At 46.7% G+C, this 20,543-nt stretch overlaps 1 protein-coding gene across 1 annotated transcript in view; it reads left to right on the top strand.

Annotated features, from left to right (window-relative positions):
* Nucleotides 1-18,525, top strand: part of si:dkey-103g5.4 — a 35,591-nt gene extending 17,066 nt beyond the window's left edge. The window contains exons 31-34 of the mRNA XM_034225579.1: nt 13,610-13,696; nt 16,912-17,058; nt 17,232-17,429; nt 17,615-18,525. Coding sequence (XP_034081470.1) covers nt 13,610-13,696; nt 16,912-17,058; nt 17,232-17,354 — 357 coding nt within the window. The 3' untranslated portion in view covers nt 17,355-17,429; nt 17,615-18,525. The remainder of the gene's footprint in view (nt 1-13,609; nt 13,697-16,911; nt 17,059-17,231; nt 17,430-17,614) is intronic.
* Nucleotides 18,526-20,543: the final 2,018 nt, after the last annotated feature.

Raw genomic sequence — 20,543 nt, 5'->3', positions numbered from 1 at the left:
TGACCTCTCCGGGTGAGTTTTCAAGTGCCTGATGAAATTTGACGTTGTTGCACCAGCATCCTTGATTTTAATATTGCAGACTTTGCAGTGTGCACTCCTTTTGTTGGTGCCGCCGGCGTTTTGTTCGAAGTTTTTATAGTTGAACCTAATTACAAGCGATACAGCTGCAGGTGTGCCGCCGGTCGCCATGGTGTTACCATGATGTTAATGTTAATGTTAAAGGTGGGGTAGGTAAGTTTGAGAAACCGGCTCGAGATACACTTTTTATTATATTCCATGGAATGCTCTTAACATCCCGATAGCCGGCCCGGCTAAAATAACTGGATGGCCTATCCGCCTGTCAGCCTCCCATCGGGGCACAAACTTATCTCGTGCCCTCATTGGTCATGTGCGCGTTCGTGTGTGTTGGAGGAGGAGCTCTGTGAGGAAGTGGCAGATTTTCTCCGGTTGTGTATTTTCAAATTCTAGCGATCTCGAGCCGGTTTCTCAAATGTACCTACCCCACCTTTAATACGCCAAAAATAGAAAACACAATGATTGTTCACGAGTCCCAAAACACGAGTCCAAGTCGAGTCCGAAGTCTTTTGAGCAGGAGTCCAAGTCAAGTCTGAAGTCTCTGTGTGTGCGACTTAAGTGCGACTCGAGTCCGAGTCACAAACTCAAGTCCCCATCTCTGCCCTGATGTATACACGCACTGTCATCCAACAATACCATTCCACCCCACTGCCCCTGACCGGCTTTTCTGGTCAGCAGCTGCTGCCCCACATTCTCTTTTACCCCGGTTGTGACCGTGGAGAAGTCTGGGCTGCGGCTGACAGAGCGCACTCTGCTGCGCTTGCCTCGCAGAAAGTGTGCTCGAAAAACAGTGCTGAGGGCCCCTCCGCCCATAGGCAGATGGGGAGAATCCCCAGCCCTGTATGGGCTCACTCTGCACCACCTCTCCGAGTCCCTAAGGATCACAGGGAGAGTGCAAGTGCCCATGCACCACACTCAAACACTGACCCAGTGCAGAGTGTGTGTGGACTATAGTGTGGAGGGCTACCCCCTTCCTGCGTCTCGGCAGGGGGGGAGAGCCCTTCCGCTTCGTAATGGGCCAGTGCGCACCGCGCCTATCCCGGGACCCCTCAGAGGGCCCGGGAAAGGCGCATTACGTCCGGGGAGGGGGTCAGATGCCCACTGACCCACCGCCCCCCCCCTCCTCACCAGTCCTGTGTTGCCCCAGCAAGCACAGACGAGGAGAAAGAGCCAGACATGTCCAAGAGATAAAACTTGGAGGGGAAGACTAAAACCCCCTAACTGAATAGCCCTCGACCTGAACGCACTCCTTAGGCTCTTGGGCACAAAGGAGGGGTTCGGTCTGATTGTCGTGCCGCCAGGGGTGAAAGTGGTTTGAATTTCTTGCAGGTACTATAATGCTACCCCGACCTTCATTGGTTCATATTGTTCTCCTCCCGCCCCCAGCTTCATGCATCCCTGAACACAAACTTCACATTTTTAATGCCTTTATGGGGTAGAAATTAGAAACACTTGACAATATATATAGTCAATTTTTTATTTTCAATTGTGCATACAACTTGTGTCAAAACTTAACAGACCATTAGCAAGGCATGTTGAGGGAGGTAAACTATACACTTTTCCACATTTTCCACAGAGGGCTGAAGTAGCTCTCCTCTTCTGTGTACCGGCGAGCCATGCAGCTTGATGAGTGGGCTGCTCTTCTTCCTTTGCCCAGCCAGGTCTTCACATAAGGCAGTGGATCCCACTGTCTGCATGGTGGTCCCACAGAGCTGATGAAGAGGAGATTTGCTGCATTTTTTGTTGTAAGTTTGCTCCTATACTCAGTTATGATGTTGTTCATTGTGCTGAATCCCCGTTCACAGTCAGAATTGCTTGGAGACAGTGTGTCCACTGCCATGAGCAACTTCTTCATTTTGTTGGGAATGTTTCTTCCTCCACTGGCCTTGTATTCTGTGAATCCAAGATGGGCCTCTTGTTGGTTCACATGTAGGACATCACACAAAGCCCTCACCTCATTATCTCCAAATCGAGGATTGTCATGGTCCCAGTTGTCAGGGTTGAGGACTGCCATTTGATTGATAAGGCTGTTATAAGCCTCTTTTCGGTTGGCTGCATCACTGGCGTGCTCTGTTTGCTGTGGTTGTGAAGAGTCTTTATTTCATATTGTCTGCCACTGCTCGGATGAACTGAGCAGAGTCAATGATGGGAGACCTGCCAACTCTTAACTCCTCTCCCTTGAATTCCATCACTTCCTCTGCCTGACTGGCATCAACTGCATGTTGTCCTGGGTAGCGATTGAAACGTTCTATGCGTTTGACATACGTCGTCATGATGTCATGGGCCTTTGGGAGTGTGGTCTTCCTGTTCTGAAGAATTTCTGACAAGTTCTTAAGTTCAGTCAGAACATCTGCCATCAGTGCAAGACTTTTCAGGAAGTTGATGGAGCACAACTTAGAAAGCAGACCTTTGAATTTGGCCCTCTCTCTGCTGTCCCTTGTATCATCCTCTGATGCCTCACGGAAATGTTGTGCCAAGGCTGGATAAGACTGCCAAACTGCAGAGACTGCCCTCCATGAAGAAGCTACCCAGCGAACACTGAACACTTTTCCAATCCTCCTGAGGGCGATGTCCAAGTTGTGAGCACATTCACTCAGCTGCCGCATGTTTTTTGGTGACTGGCTATATAATGAATATAGGCTGTCCATGAATGCCTGGAAGTCCTTTGTTCCCCCTGTCACATCCAGTGCCTGGTCAACAGCAAGCTCCAGTCTGTGATTAAGGCAGTGCCATAGTATGATGCCTGGGAAGTCATCCTGGAGCAACTTCCCAACACCTGACTTCACTCCCAGCATGACACTGGCCCCATCACTGCAAAATCCAATGAGGATTTCTCTCAGCAACTCAACAGTGAAGCCATTTTTAAGCAAGCAACCCAAATCTGTTCCTTGATATGAGCAGCAGACATACTATCCAGCTCAACCAGGTCCAATGGAAAGGCAATGGGCTCCATGTCTCCATCAACACTATAGCCTTCAGGAACACAATTAGTGTTGATTTGTGCCCAACACTGGTTGACTCATCAGCCAATACTGTGATTTTGCTCTTGGTCTCTATTATCTTTTTTAGAAGTTCCTTTTTCATCTGTGATGACACAGCTCAATTATGTCAACACAGACAGTTTTGCTTTGCAAAACACGCCCTAAATCAGCAGAATTTGCATGCTGCAGGTCAATCAGACTCTCAAAGTCAGTGAAAGGCTTGTTGTTCTTGGCCACATAATAGGCTGTCATGAATACCTTGGCAGTAGACTCAAACACAGACTCCTGACTACTCGTGTTCATATTCAGAAGAATATCTTTATTTGCTGTCTGAAGAATCTTGACTGCTTCATTATGTGCTGCAGAGTTCTTGTGCTCACGGATTTTTTTGCGCAGTGATGAAAGCTGGACATCCCTTGATTGACCAGCTGGGATTATCTTTCCATCAGCCCACTGAATAGCAATATTAACACCACGGGATGCCATGACACCCAGATCCTTCACATCATGGCATGGGGTACAGCCTAGCCTTCCATTGTGAGCATACATCCATTCATTTTTCTGTTTGAACTGTTCATATTGTTCTTCTTTCCATATAGAAGGGTATGCAGTAGGGCTAGCATCACCTTTGGTGGCTTCTGAGGGACCTGCTGCCACTTCTTCTGGCTGAGTCTCCTCTTCCTCCCTCTGGGCCTCAACTGTTATAAATTAGAATACAAATGTATAACTAAATTCAGCAGACAGTCAAAAATGTACAAGTCTCTGTCTTTCTTTGAATTTTCAGAATATTGGTTACATAAATTAAAATACTAATAAAATAAAATGTCTCAAAATGTATGCCACAATGTGCAGATTAAAATAGAAGATATCAAAGCAAAATATTTAATGTTAAAATAGTATGCTGTGTACATGTTGTGTTCTGAGTAAGATAGCCATTGACTATATAGAGCAGGGGTGCCCAACCTTTTTTGAACCAAGACGGCGGCGATCGTTGACGGGGGGGGGGTTATTAACTATAGTTATTTGACCACAATTACAGTTTATTTTATTTTCAACTATATTCTTCTTCTTCTTCATATTACTACTACTATTATTATTATTGTTATTGTATATGTAATATTTTTCACTCCCTTCTCTTTTTCAAGTGAGGGTGCATAACATTCAACTGGGGGTGCAATGCACCCTTATGCACCCCCGTAGAACCGGGCCTGGAGGTGGCCAAACTACGGCCCGCGGGCCACATGCGGCCCGTTGATCTGTTTAATGCGGCCCGTCCAATATTGGTATAAATGAGCCAGGGTTCCCGCGCCGATCTTAAAAAGCCTTAAAGTCTAAAATCCAACGATCCAATTTTTATTTATGTTATCCCCCACTGTCCACACGCCGCGAAAAGTCCCTTCCTCCCTGGTCGTCGCAGCTGCGCGTGGACGTCGCCCCGCGCGCGGGAGAATGAGATTAAAACAACCCTCAGCTCGACATGAATCAAGACGAAACCAAACAATACCCCCCGGCCCGGCTGTCACTTGATACATCATTGTGGCCCCTGAGCCAAAAAGTTTGGCCACCCCTGTTGTAGGACATTAACGATAAAACAGAATATACTTTTAGACATCTCGCGATCGACTGGGGATCGACTGGTTGGGCACCCCATATAGAGATATACAGTTTGCTAGTTAGCTAACTTATTATATTCATCATGGCCAGGTTCATGTCCATTCTCTGGGCTAAATAAGCATCATCACCTGTGTCATCTGTGGGCGTTGTTTTTCTAATTTTAAGCACATTCTGTGTTTCTTCATCTCTCTCCTTTCTCTTAAACATCTGAAGAATCGTCGTTTGCATTTTTGCTTTAATTACCACCACGTAGCCTAATTTTCTAGCTGTCATTCAGTCACTCCATTATTTTCTCCTCCCGCTGTTCTGATCAAGTGGGAAAAAGCAAATATGTGACCCGCTCTATCGAAATCAGTCGGAAGTCGCAACGGCTCATTTCAAAATAAACGTGGATTTGCGTAAAAAAATAGTTTTTCGGGGTTCGGGTGTTTTGTTTGATTTTAAATAAACAAAGTCTTGGCTTTCAGAATATGAAACTTGTTTCGGCAAATTCAGATGATAAATACAACTTAGAAGCTTGTAACGGCATAATTACAAGCGGAGAACGGAGTAACTTGAGGTCACAGCAGGCATAACAACAGCCGGTGTTTTCCCCGGGAAACAAACACAATACGCACAAACGCAAAAATACACAAACACACGTATACACACACACACACACACACGTATACACACACACACACACTCGCGAGCTTCCCCCAGACCAGTAATCCAAACCAAAATATCTTCCCTTCGTAGTATAAATTCCACGGGTGGAGCTGTCAATTCTTCCTGGTCCTCCGGACCGCCTGGAAATCTCTTACCGGTACTAAGGACCGGGTAGGATCGGCACACTTTCAACACTGCGCGCCGCTCCGGTCACCCCGAATCAGCAAGCAGCTCGGGTGCACCGACAGAGCGGTTAACTCGGACACTCTTTTGGCTGACGTTAAGGCAAGAAGCAAAGCTGTCTTCCACGACAGTGCTTTTAGGGAGGAGGGCTCCAGAGGCTCAAATGGTTCTGAGACCAGAGCCTCGAGTACCAGGGGCAGGTCCCACTGAGGGGTGGAGGCGTGCACTACTGGGCGCAGCCTCCTGACCCCCTGTAAAAACCGCAACATCAGTGGTTGACTAAAAGCTGACCTTCTGCCAAATCCTTCATGGCAGGACGAGATGGCTGCTGCATACACTTTCACTGTGGAATGTGCAAGCCCTCTGTCCACCAATAACTGTAAGAAGGATAAAATAGAGCCTAACTCACAAGATAGGGGCTCTATTCTCCGCTCCTCACACCATCGCTGGAATCCCAGCCACTTTGGCCTGTGACAGGCTGTGGTGGATCCAGCTCTAGCTGCCTGGATAAACCTAATAACACTGTCAGACAATCCACCCTGTCTCAGCCTGTCCCCCTCAGTAGCCAAGCCTGGAGAGGTTGGCCGAGAGTGGGTAATGCCCTGATTGCACCTGCCTCTTGAGACATCGCCCCCCAGAACTGGGGAACCGCCCAGGGCTGGCCCACCTTCATCTGTGTCATCGCTGAGTACCACGGCGCCCCGACGCGGTCCGGAGCCACTAGGATGACTGACAGACGCTACCGCCTCACTCTCCCCTGGAGGGGAAGAATGAGACGGAGCGGTGGAAAGGCGCAGAGCAGCTTTCTTGGCCATGGCTCGTGTGGGAACGCATCCACCCCCAAGGGCGGGTCGTCGCTCGGAGCCATGGAGAACCACAGGGCACAGTGGCTGTTGCGCCGGCTGGCGAACAAGTCCCCCTCGGCTCTCCCAAACTGAGCCCAGACCTGCTTCACTGCCTCTGGGTGAAGCACCCACTCACCTGGCAGGGGGCTCCCCCTCGACATGAGGTCGGCCCCTCTGTTCTCCAGTCCCGGGATGTGGAGGGCTCTCAGAGATAACACCACCTCTGAAGCCCATAACCACAGTTTCTCCGCTGTGGTCAACAAGGCGGCGGAGCGGACTCCGCCCTGCCTGTTGATGTATGCCACTGTGGTGCTGTTGTCGCTCCTGACCAGTACATGTCTCCCCTGAATTAATAATAATACATTTTATTTATATAGCGCTTTTCACAACTCAAAGACGCTTTACAGTATGAGGGAGGGTAGACAAACAAGGACAGGCAAACAAGTAAGTATAGTAAAATAAAATAAAGACAGTCAAGAGGAAGTTGATTGAGAGGGGGGGGGGGGCTTATGGGTAGACAGAGTAGAAAATATGTGTTTTGAGGCGGGACTGAAAGACTGTGAGGGACTCAGAGTCACGAAGATCTTGGGGGAGGGAATTCCAGAGCCTAGGAGCTACCACTGAGAAGGCTCTGTCCCCAAAGCTGCAGAGTGTGGATGTGGGAATGGATAGGAGTCCAGCTGCGGTGGATCTGAGGGACCGTGGGGGTTGATAAGGATTGAGAAGGTTTGTGAGATAAGGGGGGGCCAGATGGTGGAGTGCTTTGTAGGTGAGGACCAGAACTTTGTAGTTGATGCGATGGGAGACAGGAAGCCAGGTCTTTGAGGACTGGGGTGATGTGATGCCATGATTTGGTATGCGTGAGGAGACGTGCAGCTGCATTTTGAACCCGTTTGAGTCTGTTGAGGGATGTAGTGCTGATGCCGTAAAGAAGTGAGTTGCAGTAGTCAAGGCAGGAGGAAATGAAGGCATGGATTAGTCGTTCGGCTGCGGGGTGGGTGAGAGAGGGTAGGATTTTTGCAATATTGCGGAGGTGGAAAAATGAGGTTTTGGCGGATGTGAGGTTCGAGGGAGAGGGTGGGGTCAAAGATTACGCCAAGGTTGCGTGCCTGATTGGAGGGGGAAACAATGGTGCCATCGATGGTGAGTGTTATGTTAGTGACCTTGCTGAGGGTGGATTTGGAGCCGATTAGGAGGAGTTCTGTTTTGTTGCTGTTCAGTTTGAGGAGGTTATGTTGCATCCAAGTTTTAATAGCTGTCAGACAGGAATCGATGTGGGTAAGGGGTGGGTTATGGAGGGATTTGGTGCTGAGGTAGATCTGAGTGTCATCAGCATTGCAGTGGAAGTCCAGGTTGAAGTGGCGGAGTATCTGACCGAGGGGGGGATGTAAATGATGAAGAGGAGGGGGCCAAGTACTGATCCTTGAGGAACGCCTTGGGTGACTGAGGCTGTGGCAGAGGAGTGGTTGGGGAGGGAGATGAAGTGGGATCGTTCAGTGAGGTAGGACTGGAGCCATCTGAGTGCAATACCTTCAATACCAATGTCCCTGAGTCGGGTGAGCAGGATGTTGTGGCTCACTCAGGTCGAGGAGGATGAGAATATTGAGGGAACCAGTGTCAGCAGAGGTGAGGAGGTCATTGAGGACTTTGACGAGTGCAGTTTCTGTACTGTGGTGAGGACGAAATCCAGACTGAAGGGGTTCATAAAGCTGGTTGGTTTGGAGATGGCAGTGAATTTGTTTGGCTACAATGCGTTCAAGAGTTTGAGAGGAATGGTAGGTTGGAGATGGGGCGGTAATTAGTGAGGGAGGAGGGATCAAGACCAGGTTTTTTGAGGATTGGAGTAACGGCAGCAGTTTTGAAGGCAGAGGGGACGGTTCCATGGGACAGCGAGGAGTTGAAAAGGTTAGCAAGATAGGGGCAGAGGACGGGGAGGCAGGACTTCAGGAAAGGAGCGGGTATGGGTCAAGGGAGCAGGTTGTGGGATTTGAGGAACCGATCAGATGGAGTATTTCAAGTGGGGTAACCAGGTTGAACTGGGAGAGGCAGCGCTGGGGAGGAGGAGTCAGGAGGTCAAGGGAGATGGGGGGAGAAATTGTAGCGGTGGAGGTTGGTGGAGATGCTTGTATGTCAAATGGAGCTGAGAAGGAGTGGTTAATGGCGTTAATTTTGTCTGCGAAAAACTGGAGGAATGAGCTGCAAGTAGCGGAAGTAGAAGTAGGGAGGTTATCAGCACGGGGTTTGTTAACTGTGGAGAAGAGGGTCCTGGGGTTACGGGAGGGGTCAGTGAAGATGTTGGAGAGGTAGGCAGATTTAGCGGCAATAAGAGCATCTTTGTATGCATTGAGATGGAGTTTGTAGCTTATGTAATGACTGTGAGGGATGATTTCTTTGAAAGACGTTCAAGTTGGCGGCCTCGCTGCTTCATTTTACGCAGTGCGGGTGTGAACCATGGTGAGGAGGTCTTGAAAGTAACAGTTTTATTTTTGAGGGGGGCTAAAGTGTTGAGGGGGGTGAGTAGGGTGGAGTTGAGGTGGTTGAGCAGATCATCAGGTGAGCTGAGGGTTGCGTCCAGGGGGAGATTAGACGATAGCAGTTCGGAGAGATGGTTATGGTCAATGGAGTGTAGATTATGGAAGGTGATGTTTCTGGGTTGGCAGGGGTTTCGGGTGGGGGGGGGCAATGGTGAATTGTATGAGTTTGTGGTCGGAGAGGGGAAAGGGCAAGGGTGGAGGTCAATCACTGGGAGGTTGGTAGAGCAGACGAGATCAATAATGTGTCCTTTGTCATGGGTGGGGAAGGTGACATGTTGGGTGATAGAGAAATTGTCCAGTAGGGTTGTGAATTTGGATGCCAGCTTGCAGGTGGGTGAGTCAATGTGAATGTTGAGGTCACCAAGTAGTAACAGACGTTGAGAGAGGGATGAGGCAAGTGTGAGGAATTCAGTGAAATCGGAGAGGGATGAGGTTTAGGAGGCCGGTAGGTGAGGATGACTGTCAGTGAGGGAGGGGCTTTGAAGGCAATGAATTCAAAGGATGATACTGATGGGGAGGGTTAGTTCTGTGATCTGGATGTTCTGATTGTGGATTACAGCAAGGCCGCCACCACGGCGGGAGGGGCGGGGTTTAGTGATGTATTTAAAGCCAGGGGGGGATGTTTGGTTGAGGGAGAAGAAGTCTTCCGGCTGTTGCCAGGTTTCGGTGAGCAGAAAGAAATCGTCAGATTTTTCCAAGATTAGTTCATGGAGGATGAGGGCTTTCTTGTTGAGTGATCGGATGTTAAGGAGGGCAATGTTAGTTGAGTGGGAGGGGCGTGGTGTGGTCACAGGCTGAAGAGGTAAGAGGTTGTCCAGGTTGACAGTGCGGGGAGGAATGTGAGATGGGGGGGAGGAGCGGAGAGGAGGTGGAAGGAAGTGTGTTATTATCGGTTTTTGGTGGTTGAGGGCAGTGGAATCCACTGCAGGTATTTGGGCCAGCTCTGAGCAGAGGGCGATGGAATCCACTCCAGGTATTTGGACCAGCTCTGATCAGAGGGCGGTGGAATCCACTCCAGGTATTTGGACCAGCTCTGATCAGAGGGCGGTGGAATCCACTCCAGGAATTTTGACCAACTCTGAGCAGAGGGCGGTGGAATCCGCCCTGTGGTTATTTGATGGATGGAGCAGCGTTAGCAGGTGGGCTACAATGGCAGGTGTAGCAGGGTAGGAAACCAAAGCGTCCGTCAAAAATGGCAATCGGGTGTAACAAATATGTCGAGATCAGAACACAAAAGCCACAGAATAGTTAGAAAACTATAGCAGTAGAAAGTGGTCAGAAACTCTTAGATTTACACAAATAAAGACGAGATTTTCGGACAGAGAAGTGGCGTACAGTCAGCGCCAGCGTCCTCTCACGCCGTAGTGGAGAAAGCAGAGAATTAGGGGCTTGAAATGCTGGAGGACCAACACTACTGCCCGCAGCTCTAGGAGGGTTGCAGTGCCGCGTTTCTTCAGGCAGGTCCCTCCCCATCCTGTTCTGGACGCATCCGTGAACACTGATGTAGGAGGTCACACGTCCCAGTGGAGACCCCCTCCAGAGGTGATCTGGGGACCCCCAGATTGCCGAGCGCCGTTTGTCTCTTTTGGGATCCAAACGCAGGCTGGAGAACCACCTCTGCAGGCGGCGCATATGTAGTATGCATGACAGTTAAAGCTGTCACTGTTGCCCCCTGTTGTAGCCTGCGAACCGCCCGAAGCAGGGTCGCGCGTCTGCTCTTTGACAGGGTGGCACGGAGCGCACCTGCATCGAGCACCACTCCCAAATACAACGCCTGTTGGTGAGGTATGGGGGTGCTCTTCTTCCAATTGATCGGAAAGCCTTACTTGGTCAGGTGTAGGATCAATTGGGCTGTGCAAAACATTGCCTGTTCCCTGGACCCAGCCATGACTATGAGGTCGTCTAGTAAAATAAAACTCTCATGCCGTGGGCGTGCAGTGGTTGGAGCGCTGTGGCCACACATTTGCTGAATATGCGTGGGGATAGGGAATATAGCGGAACGGCAGCCAGCCTCGTAGGCTATCCCCTGGAAGGCAAAACGCAGATACTTTCTGTGCTCTGGAGCAATTTCTACATGAAAGTACGCTTCCTTCAGGACGATGGTGGTGAACCAATCGCCTGGCTGCACAAGCCCCAGTAACTGTTTCATAGTTAACATGCGGAATTTCCTGCAGGAAATGTGGCGATTCAGGCCGTAGAGATCTAGAATAGGTCTGAATTCCCCTGTCTTCTTGAGAACCAGGAAGTACATGGAATAAAAACCCTTTTCTCTGTGCTGAGGGTGCACAACAGACACAGCCTGTTTCTGCACCATAGCCTGAATCTCTGCTGAGAGGAAACCCATCTCCTCCTGGGATGACAGATTTACCTCTCGCATGCCCATAAATGGAGGTGGGATGCTGCAAAACTGGAGTGAATAGCCCCGTTTCAGCATCCTGTCCATCCACTTTGTTAGCACACGCAGTTTCCATTCACATAACATTGTGTTAATGGTCCTCAGCTGTGGGGCTGCAGCTATGAAGCTGTGATACTCTCTGGTGACCCGTTCCGCCGCAACACTCCCCGTGAATGGAAGATTTGCCCATGGAGGGTCGACACAGAAAGGGCCGATTATTTACTGAGGTCCCTGAACGCACCGCCGCGCGCTCTTGTGTGAGCGCGCGCTCCACCATAATGCTGTCTTTACCACTATGGTAAACTGCATTAATCTGAGTCTTTACTCTAGGCGTAGTGTGTTCTACTGAGGTCCCTGAACGCACCGCCACACGCTCTTGTGTGAGCGGGCGCTCCGCCATAATGCTGTTTTTACCACTGCGGTAAACTGCATTAATTGAGTCCTTGCTCTAGGCGTAGTGTGTTCTCTGACAGTAATACGCCGGCCATAATGCCCCTGTACCCGCATAGCGCTTTCCTTTAGATAGCACTCCCTGCGGTTCATCCCTCTCATCTGCGCATGCCCACTAGCCACCTCCTTTACAGGAGCTACAGCTGGGGCAGCGAATGGGGAATTTGTACGGTTAACATTGTGTGTAAGTGTAGCATTTGTGGAAACAAAAGACACTTAGATTTGGATACAGATCAACCTCATTCTTATTAGAAAACGTAGTGATCTGTGCATTATACAGGGAGGAGGCGGGATTCGCCCTCTCGTCCCGGGCGGAGAGATGTTCTCCCCCCGCCAGTCAGCTCCGTGAAGACGGAGCCCCCCACCCGGCCGCTCTCTGCTGCTGCGGAGCCTGCAGAGGTTGGGTAGCCGGTCCCCGTGAGTGCCGGAACGCCGGTTCCACGGGATGGGCCGAATAGATGGAGGGCGCCGCGGGATCTCCGTGCCGGCACGTCTCCCTTCGTCTCACCGTCGCGCTGCGCTCCCTCGTCTGCAGGAAAGCCTGTGGAGGAGCGCGCTGCGGTGCCTGAGGACTCTTCTCTCTACTGAGGTCTTTGAACGCACCACTGCTAGAGGCCCGGGCCTGTCCTTCGTGCCCTGGCTTAAATAGCGGGCGCCGATCCCCACCACCTCTGCTTCGAGTGTTTGGGGGACCAGGATATGGCCGAGGCGGTGCCATTCACGTTCGCCATTTCTTCCGGCGCAACGTAATTATGGCGTGATCCCCCAGGGACATCACACGGCAGGCAGCGGCCTGTGATGAAGTAAGTTCGACCCTATATCATGTGAAGCCACCGAGCACCGGTCCCCGGGAGAACCGGGCCTGGGGCAGGGCCCGTGGACCAAGCTACTAATTCGGCTTTACGGTCCAATAATCGCTCTGACCTGGTGAGGCGGGGGCATCTCTAGCAATGAGCGAGTAGCCCACACACCTGCCGCCATGATCATCATCCAGGGTGAGTACAGCCCTGGGCGGTGGACTTCCATGGACGCCGGACCCGGAAGAAATGGCGAACGTGAATGGCACCGCCTCGGCCATATCCTGGTCCCCCAAACACTCGAAGCAGAGGTGGTGGGGATCGGCGCCCGCTATTTAAGCCAGGGCACGAAGGACAGGCCCGGGCCTCTAGCAGTGGTGACTCCCTGGAGGTATGATAACTCCTTCTTCTTTCAAACGTCTTATCTCTGCTTCAGTTCAGTTGTTGCCCGCTCGCTGAAGAGAAAGGGATGACGGTCAGGAGGCGAGGCCTCCTTTTATACGTTGAGATGCACGCGCATTCAGGTAGGCCCGCCCCAAGGCCGGCTACATCTATATAAATCTCAGTAGGTGAATGCTGGCATAGAGGGTAGTAGAGTCCAGTAGAGGGCGGAGCCTGTGAGCGATATAACAGAGGGGTTTATGGGATGCTACAATTATCTGTTTGGTATTCTGAGCCAAACACTTCAGAGACATGTTTTGTATACATCTGAGACCTATACTATATTGAAGAAAAACAGTATAATAGGAGACCTTTAAGGCTTTGAGTTGCCTGGCCCTAAATTATTTTTAACCTTTAAATATCTAATGCGCCTCTGTGAAACCTTAAGTACAAAGGCAGGAAAGCCTCTAACTATCTCTCTGTCCCAAATAAAGACCAAATGTGACTTGGCTTTTGGTGTCAGAGCTCTGTTGCTGGCCTCAAGCTGATATTGTGCCATAAATCTCATTTTACAACACTTTTTTAATTTACTTTTATTCTTTCTGTGATCTTTTGTGTGTATGTGTTTTCAGGTTTACTGTGAGCTTAGTTCCAGCTAGTAGGCTGTTTTAAAACATGCTTAGATTGTTGTTCTCTTTTCCAACAGGCTCCAGTCATTTCACTTCAGATAGCAGCTAGTCTTCCAAACAACAACTACTTCAGCAACGCCTTCAGAAATTCCTTCTTTTACCAGGCAAGGTTTCAGTATGTGTTTTTCAATACAATTGCTCTAGTGTGTGTTGCATAACTTCAACAAGAAACAACTTGACTCACTGAAACCACTGAAGTGCCTTAGAAATGGATGTGAAAAATACTTCCATGATTACAACATTTTGCATGGCTGTGCTTAATTTGGTTGTCTGAAAGGAGATAATACTTGTTTTTGTTAGAAAGACGAGTGCAGGAAAAAAAAACCGAGGTGACAGGGCTTTCAGTGTTGCAGCTCCCAGACTTTTTTTTTATTAAGAGATATTTCACAATAAACCATAACAAGTATTGTAAACATGTGGCCAACAGATGTTTCACAGGGCTTGTTGAATAATCTGTCTGAAGTATGAAGCAACTCTGTTAATGTTGTGAACTAGTTGGCTCCTTTGAGATGTACGGAGATGTTTTTGTGAACCTCTACATCCATTATACAACATATGAGTGATATTCTCCGGGCTTTAGGATTTCCTTTTCTGGAAATTCGTATCAAAAAGGAATTGGTATGCAGATGCTTGGATATGCCTGTGTGGATTATGGCCTGTAATACTGATTTTAGTGGGTAGTGAATAATGTACACTGAACAAAAATATAAATGCAACACTTTTGTTTTTGCTCCCATTTTTCATGAGATGAACTCAAAGATCTAAAACATTTTCTATATACACAAAATAACCATTTATCTCAAATATTGTTCACAAATCTGAAAAAATCTGTGATAGTGAGCACTTCTCCTTTGCCGAGATAATCCATCCCACCTCACAGGTGTGGCATATCAAGATGCTGATTAGACAGCATGATTATTGCACAGGTGTGCCTTAGGCTGGCCACAATAAAAGGCCACTCTAAAATGTTCAGTTTTATCACACAGCACAATGCCACAGATGTCGCAAGTTTTGAGGGAGCGTGCAATTGGCATGCTGACAGCAGGAATGTCCACCAGAGCTGTTGCCCGTGAATTGAATGTTCATTTCTCTACCATAAGCCGTCTCCAAAGGCGTTTCAGAGAATTTGGCAGTACATCCAACCGGCCTCACAACCGCAGACCACGTGTAACCACACCAGCCCAGGACCTCCACATCCAGCATGTTCACCTCCAAGATCGTCTGAGACCATCCACTCGGACAGCTGCTGCAACAATCGGTTTGCATAACCAAAGAATTTCTGCACAAACTGTCAGACACTGTCTCAGGGAAGCTCATCTGCATGCTCGTCGTCCTCATCAGGGTCTCGACCTGACACCGGTTCGTCGTCGTAACCGACTTGAGTGGGCAAATGCTCACATTCGATGGCGTCTGGCACGTTGGAGAGGTGTTCTCTTCACGGATGAATACCGGTTTTCACTGTTCAGGGCAGATGGCAGACAGCGTGTGTGGCGTTGTGTGGGTGAGCGGTTTTCTGATGTCAATGTTGTGAATCGAGTGGCCCATGGTGGTGGTGGGGTTATGGTATGGGCAGGTGTATGTTATGGACGACGAACACAGGTGCATTATATTGATGGCATTGTGAATGCACAGAGATACCGTGACGATATCCTGAGGCCCATTGTTGTGCCATTCATCCACGACCATCACCTCATGTTGCAGCATGATAATGCACGGCCCCATGTTGCAAGGATCTGTACACAATTCCTGGAGGCTGAAAACATTCCAGTTCTTGCATGGCGAGCATAGTCACCGGACATGTCACCCATTGAGCATGTTTGGGATGCTCTGGATCGGCGTATACGACAGCGTGTTCCAGTTCCTGCCAATATCCAGCAACTTGGCACAGCCATTGAAGAGGAGTGGACCAACATTCCACAGGCCACAATCAACAACCTGATCAACTCTATGCGAAGGAGATGTGTTGCACTGCGTGAGGCAAATGGTGGTCACACCAGATACCGACTGGTTTTCGGACCCCCCCAGACCCCCCCAATAAAGCAAAACTGCACGTTTCAGAGTGGCCTTTTATTGTGGCCAGCCTAAGGCACACCTGTGCAATAATCATGCTGTCTAATCAGCATCTTGATATGCCACACCTGTGAGGTGGGATGGATTATCTCGGCAAAGGATATCACTATCACAGATTTTTTCAGATTTGTGAACAATATTTGAGAGAAATGGTTATTTTGTGTTTACTGTATAGAAAATGTTTTTGATCTTTGAGTTCATCCCATGAAAAATGGGAGCAAAAACAAAAGTGTTGCATTTATATTTTTGTTCAGTGTAGATGCATACAAAAAGACAAATAAGTACACATGGTGACAGCAATTTAAGAAAAAAGTGACCTAAATAGCATATTAAAGTATGGCGACCTAAAGTAGTTTAAAGTAATGCAGATCATCTTTCATGGAGGAAAGGAGGTAATAGTAAAAGTTGTTTATACAAGAGACAGTAAGCAAAAGTGGAACAACCACAGTCCCTCTGCACTCTGACTAAACTTGTATCCACCAGAATGTTAGGGCAAAACATCTCAGACAGCAACAGAACCCTATTTTGTCTATCTGCTACATATTTTGTAACCCAAGGGGCTAAAGTGTAACATCCCAACAGTAAAGGCTTTATATCCTAACATCCTGCTTAGCCCGGCTGATCTCTGGAAACAAAAAGACTCCGACTAACCTCACCCTACTCCGCTCACAGGGAAGAGAGCTCAGAATAATAGGACGCTCAAAATAGGAAATAATCAGCAATTCGTCAACCCCCAGATTTCCTGCAGGATCTCAAGGTTATAAAGTTTGTTCCTTGGGCGTTTTTGCTTGTTTCACATTCTTTCAGATTGTTGTATACTCCCTAATTGAAGGGGAAAACCAGCTGTAGCCATTTCATGTGATGGCCTTGTACACATATGCTGGTATTAAGAGTTTGCAATCATTAAAATTGTCCCTTTTTCACATCCACTTTTTCACATTTAGAATGTGCATTGATTACACAAATTAAGTGATATCCTTGTTAGGTGCACACAAGGATTCTAGTAGAAGTTAAAGACGTTTGTATTGGCAGGCACTTTTTACCCTCTTAGCTACCATTTGCTGCATTTCCTTATTTATATATTGAGGTCAATCATAAAACTTAATGTAAAACTAATCCTTTAATTTATTTTCAAATAGCAGCCAAGAAGTGTTGTATTGAACATGGAATGCCATGCTTGCTTCTTTTTTTTTTTTATCAGTGAAAGATGTCTGTAATGTGTTACTGTGAAAGGCTGCTCTGTTGACAGGAGGCCGAGCAGACGCTGTTTATCCGCCGCCAGAGGCTACAGTCGGTCGGTGGATTCTCTCTGCTGCTGCTCCACTGTCTGTCCCACATCAAGATTAAAGACATGAGCTCTGACTCTAGTCCTGCCTTCCAGAGACTTTTCTTCAAGGTACAGAGAAACACTCTGTGTGACTCAATAATTAAGGGTTTTGGAAACTGTTGTAGTTTGAAAATACATTTTGATTCCAAGTGTAGCTTGAATTGAGCTAAACTCAGGGAGTGGGTTAACGTTTTCATGATGTGAAGTTCATTTTAATTGTCTTCTCTTTTTGTATATCTTAGATACTGCAGGCATGTCTGGGGGAGTTGTTTCAGGCCATACTGGGCTTGCCTTCCACTGGACAGGAAGCCAATTTGAGTTTGTTTATTCAGGACCAAGAGGCCCCTTCAGGAGTCTTAAAGTGAACACTTTCAGATGTTTATGCTGCCTCCTTGCTTTACAGGTCTCCCAAACCAAGCAGAGGATTGCTTTCTGAAAATGTAAGAACAAAATATGACCTCCCTCTGATTGTTTTCCACTGAGCGTTGAGAATGTATCTTTAAGATTTCTCAGTGATTGCTCTTTCATATATTGTCTGTCAGTTCTCTAGTTGCAGTATACCATTTTTCTGTGTCGGAGACTAACAAGAGTTGACTTGTGTGTCTGTTTGTGATTATGGCATCAGGAAGTGGAGGATCTTCAGAGGAAGCACAGATAAGCGTCACTGCTCTCCCATCTTGAAGGACTTTTAAGGGACAAGAGCTCTGAAGTGTAAGGGAAATTCTTCTATGAAAGAAGACAAAGACATCTCACAAAACATCTATTCTTTATTTTAAGCACTTCAGAGATGAAGGCTGAGGAAAATGCAGTTTTTACACAAAGAGAAGATGACCTAAGGATTGGCAGATGTTTTACAGACAAACATTTATCTCCAAGAAGACAGAATAAACATCCTTGCATTACAAGAACTTCCTTCCTTCCACGGAGAAAAAAGCATGCCACTGTGTGCTCAATGTTTTAAGAACTCTTTTTGCAAGCATTCTCCTTGATTAAAAATATTGTTTAAACACATATATGTTACACATCATGAAGTCACTTTACCAAAATGTATGACCTGACATCTACTTATTGATCATTGCGACAATAAGTAACAAGGCACAGTTTACTCTATAAAGTGTTACAATCAGAATGCAAGGTAATATTTGTCCCACAAAGGCCACAGAGAAAAAAAAATTGGTTAAACATAACTCAGGACGTGTATGCTTCCATACAATTGTGGAATGTTAATATGAAAGTTTAAAAATACACCAGTTATAGAAATAAACTTTACTATGTACTATTATTTTCAATCATAAATAAAAACTGTTTCTTTTTTAAAGGTTTTCAGATTTCACTGATTTGATTGAAGACTTTAATTCTAACCTGACCCTTAAATTGATACTAAACAAAATTGACAACAAAACAGTGCTCTCCTTGATGTTTTATTTTTATTTTACGCGTGGCATTTCTGTATGGGCTCTTGATCAGAAGATATAAAAATACAAACACATGTAGAATCTGTGTTTTTACACATACACACACACACACACACGCGCACTCACACTCTCTTACATCTGTTTTTACTTAGGGAGTCCCGTGTGTGGGGGATGGGAAGGTTAAAGTAACAAAGGCATTGCTGAAATTCCAACTCATGTGCTGGAAAAACAGTCCTCATCAATGTTGTCTTCACTTCGTGGCTTTGACCGCGATGATTATGATGATCATAATTATTCCAAGGACAAGTCCGACGACATTGAGGGTCTTGGCTGTCTTTGATGCACTTGCAGCTTCAGTTGATTCTCCAACAGCATTGGCATTTTGTGCCTTTGAAAAGCAAGTGTCAGAAGTCATTTGTTAGAAAAAAGTAGTTTGACTGAAGTTTAAATAATCATAGCATTTAAAACAAACCTGCCAACAATAGCAAAAACAGGAAAAATAATGAACTCACCTTACAGGAGCAGACAATGGCAGCAATTCCTAGAGGCAGACAGCAGCATATGGTGTTAAAAATGGACCATCCCAGGTAAGTTGGAACCGCAGCACGGGTCTGGCCTGATTCCATGGTGTCTCTTTGTTGCTCTTTGAGTAAATGAGAGTTATACGTTGGTTGGCTGATGCCTGGATCCAAATGCTGGTGGGGGATGTGACCTAGACCGTTTTACTCTCCTTGGGTGTGGTTTAAAGAGTTGTTTGTGCGGAGCCAGAGGAGGGAAAAAAGAAAGAATCTGACATTCAACGGAAATGGGTGTTTTTGTGGTGTGACAGAGGCTTTAGTCATTAGTTGCTTGGAAGTTAGCTGCACGACATCTCTAAAAGTATTTTTTTAGAACTTTGATTTGACTTGCTTTTACATTCAGCTTAACACACGGTAGATGAGCTAATTTTGTATAACTGTGGACAGTAGACAGTTATGTTTTTTATTTTCATGCAGCTGCAAGTAATTCCACATGAGACCCAACACCTTCAGACAAGACAATGACTTCTTTCATAAAACACTTTGGGCATTGCAAACTAAGAAATGTGTATTTTGAACAAAGATTGGCAAAACATATATATTTTTCCATCCAAGTTTGGGTCATGCCAAGTCCAATAATATAATTTTCACAAAGATTAATTCCTTCATTCTTCTGCAAAGTTGAACGACCAAATAATTATACTTTCTCAATTTTGCAGTTTTGAGATCTAACTTTTTCACTCTTAATTCGATCTCTTGATAAGCATGAGTGTTTTCTGTTGTTTTTGGAATAAAATATGAACAACCTCATAGCTAATTTCACAACAACAAAATACCATAATCAGAGCCAATTCAGTTAATTTATTTCTCTGCTAGAGAGCATTTTATTCTGCTGGCAAACAATAGAGATTCTATTATTCTGAACAGCAATTTAGGATATTTTTGATGAATCAGCTGTTAATGTTTGGGTGTATAAGAAGGTGCCATGCTCGAGTACACTGCAGCAGCTTCCCCTGAGTGAGCACAGCTGACAGACCACCACAGCTTACTGCACCAGGTAACGGCCTAGATTTATCAAGTCTCAGTTGTAGTGCTCGTAAATCAGATGTGCATGGTAATATCTGAACCATGTATGACAGTGGGCTGTAAGAGACGCATGTTTGCATTCGGGGAGTTAGAGTTTGGCATAAACTGACTGGAACAGTGATGCTCATTCACCTTGTTCAAGGTCATGCACTGCATTTAGTCCTGAGAAGGCTCCTTGTTTTCACAGCTAGAGCTGATTCTCTGACAGTATTAGCATGGTGTGCCTCTAAAAGGAGACATCAAAGAATTAGCTAGAAACAATGTGTTTTACTGTGGAAATTCAATCTTCACATACAGTTGAAACACTTTTTTACATTTGACAATTTCTTGTCTAACTCCAGTACCTGAGAAATATAACTTTGACTGAGAAACTATCCCACATTCTTTCTATGTTTTCATATCTTGTTTTTTTGTTTGTTTTTACTTGCATTAGTGTTTCACTTGTGTCAAAACTGTTAGCTCGCCAAACCAGAAACTAAGTTTAGCTTGTGGTGCAGTTTTGTAATGTGGTTAATCTTTTGTGATAACCTCAGAA

The sequence above is a fragment of the Gymnodraco acuticeps genome, unplaced genomic scaffold, assembly GCF_902827175.1.
Source record: "Gymnodraco acuticeps unplaced genomic scaffold, fGymAcu1.1, whole genome shotgun sequence".
In the NCBI taxonomy this organism is placed as follows: Eukaryota; Metazoa; Chordata; class Actinopteri; order Perciformes; family Bathydraconidae; genus Gymnodraco; species Gymnodraco acuticeps.
Note: the sequence above shows the minus strand (reverse complement) of the source record. Positions and strands in the feature narration are given on the sequence as shown.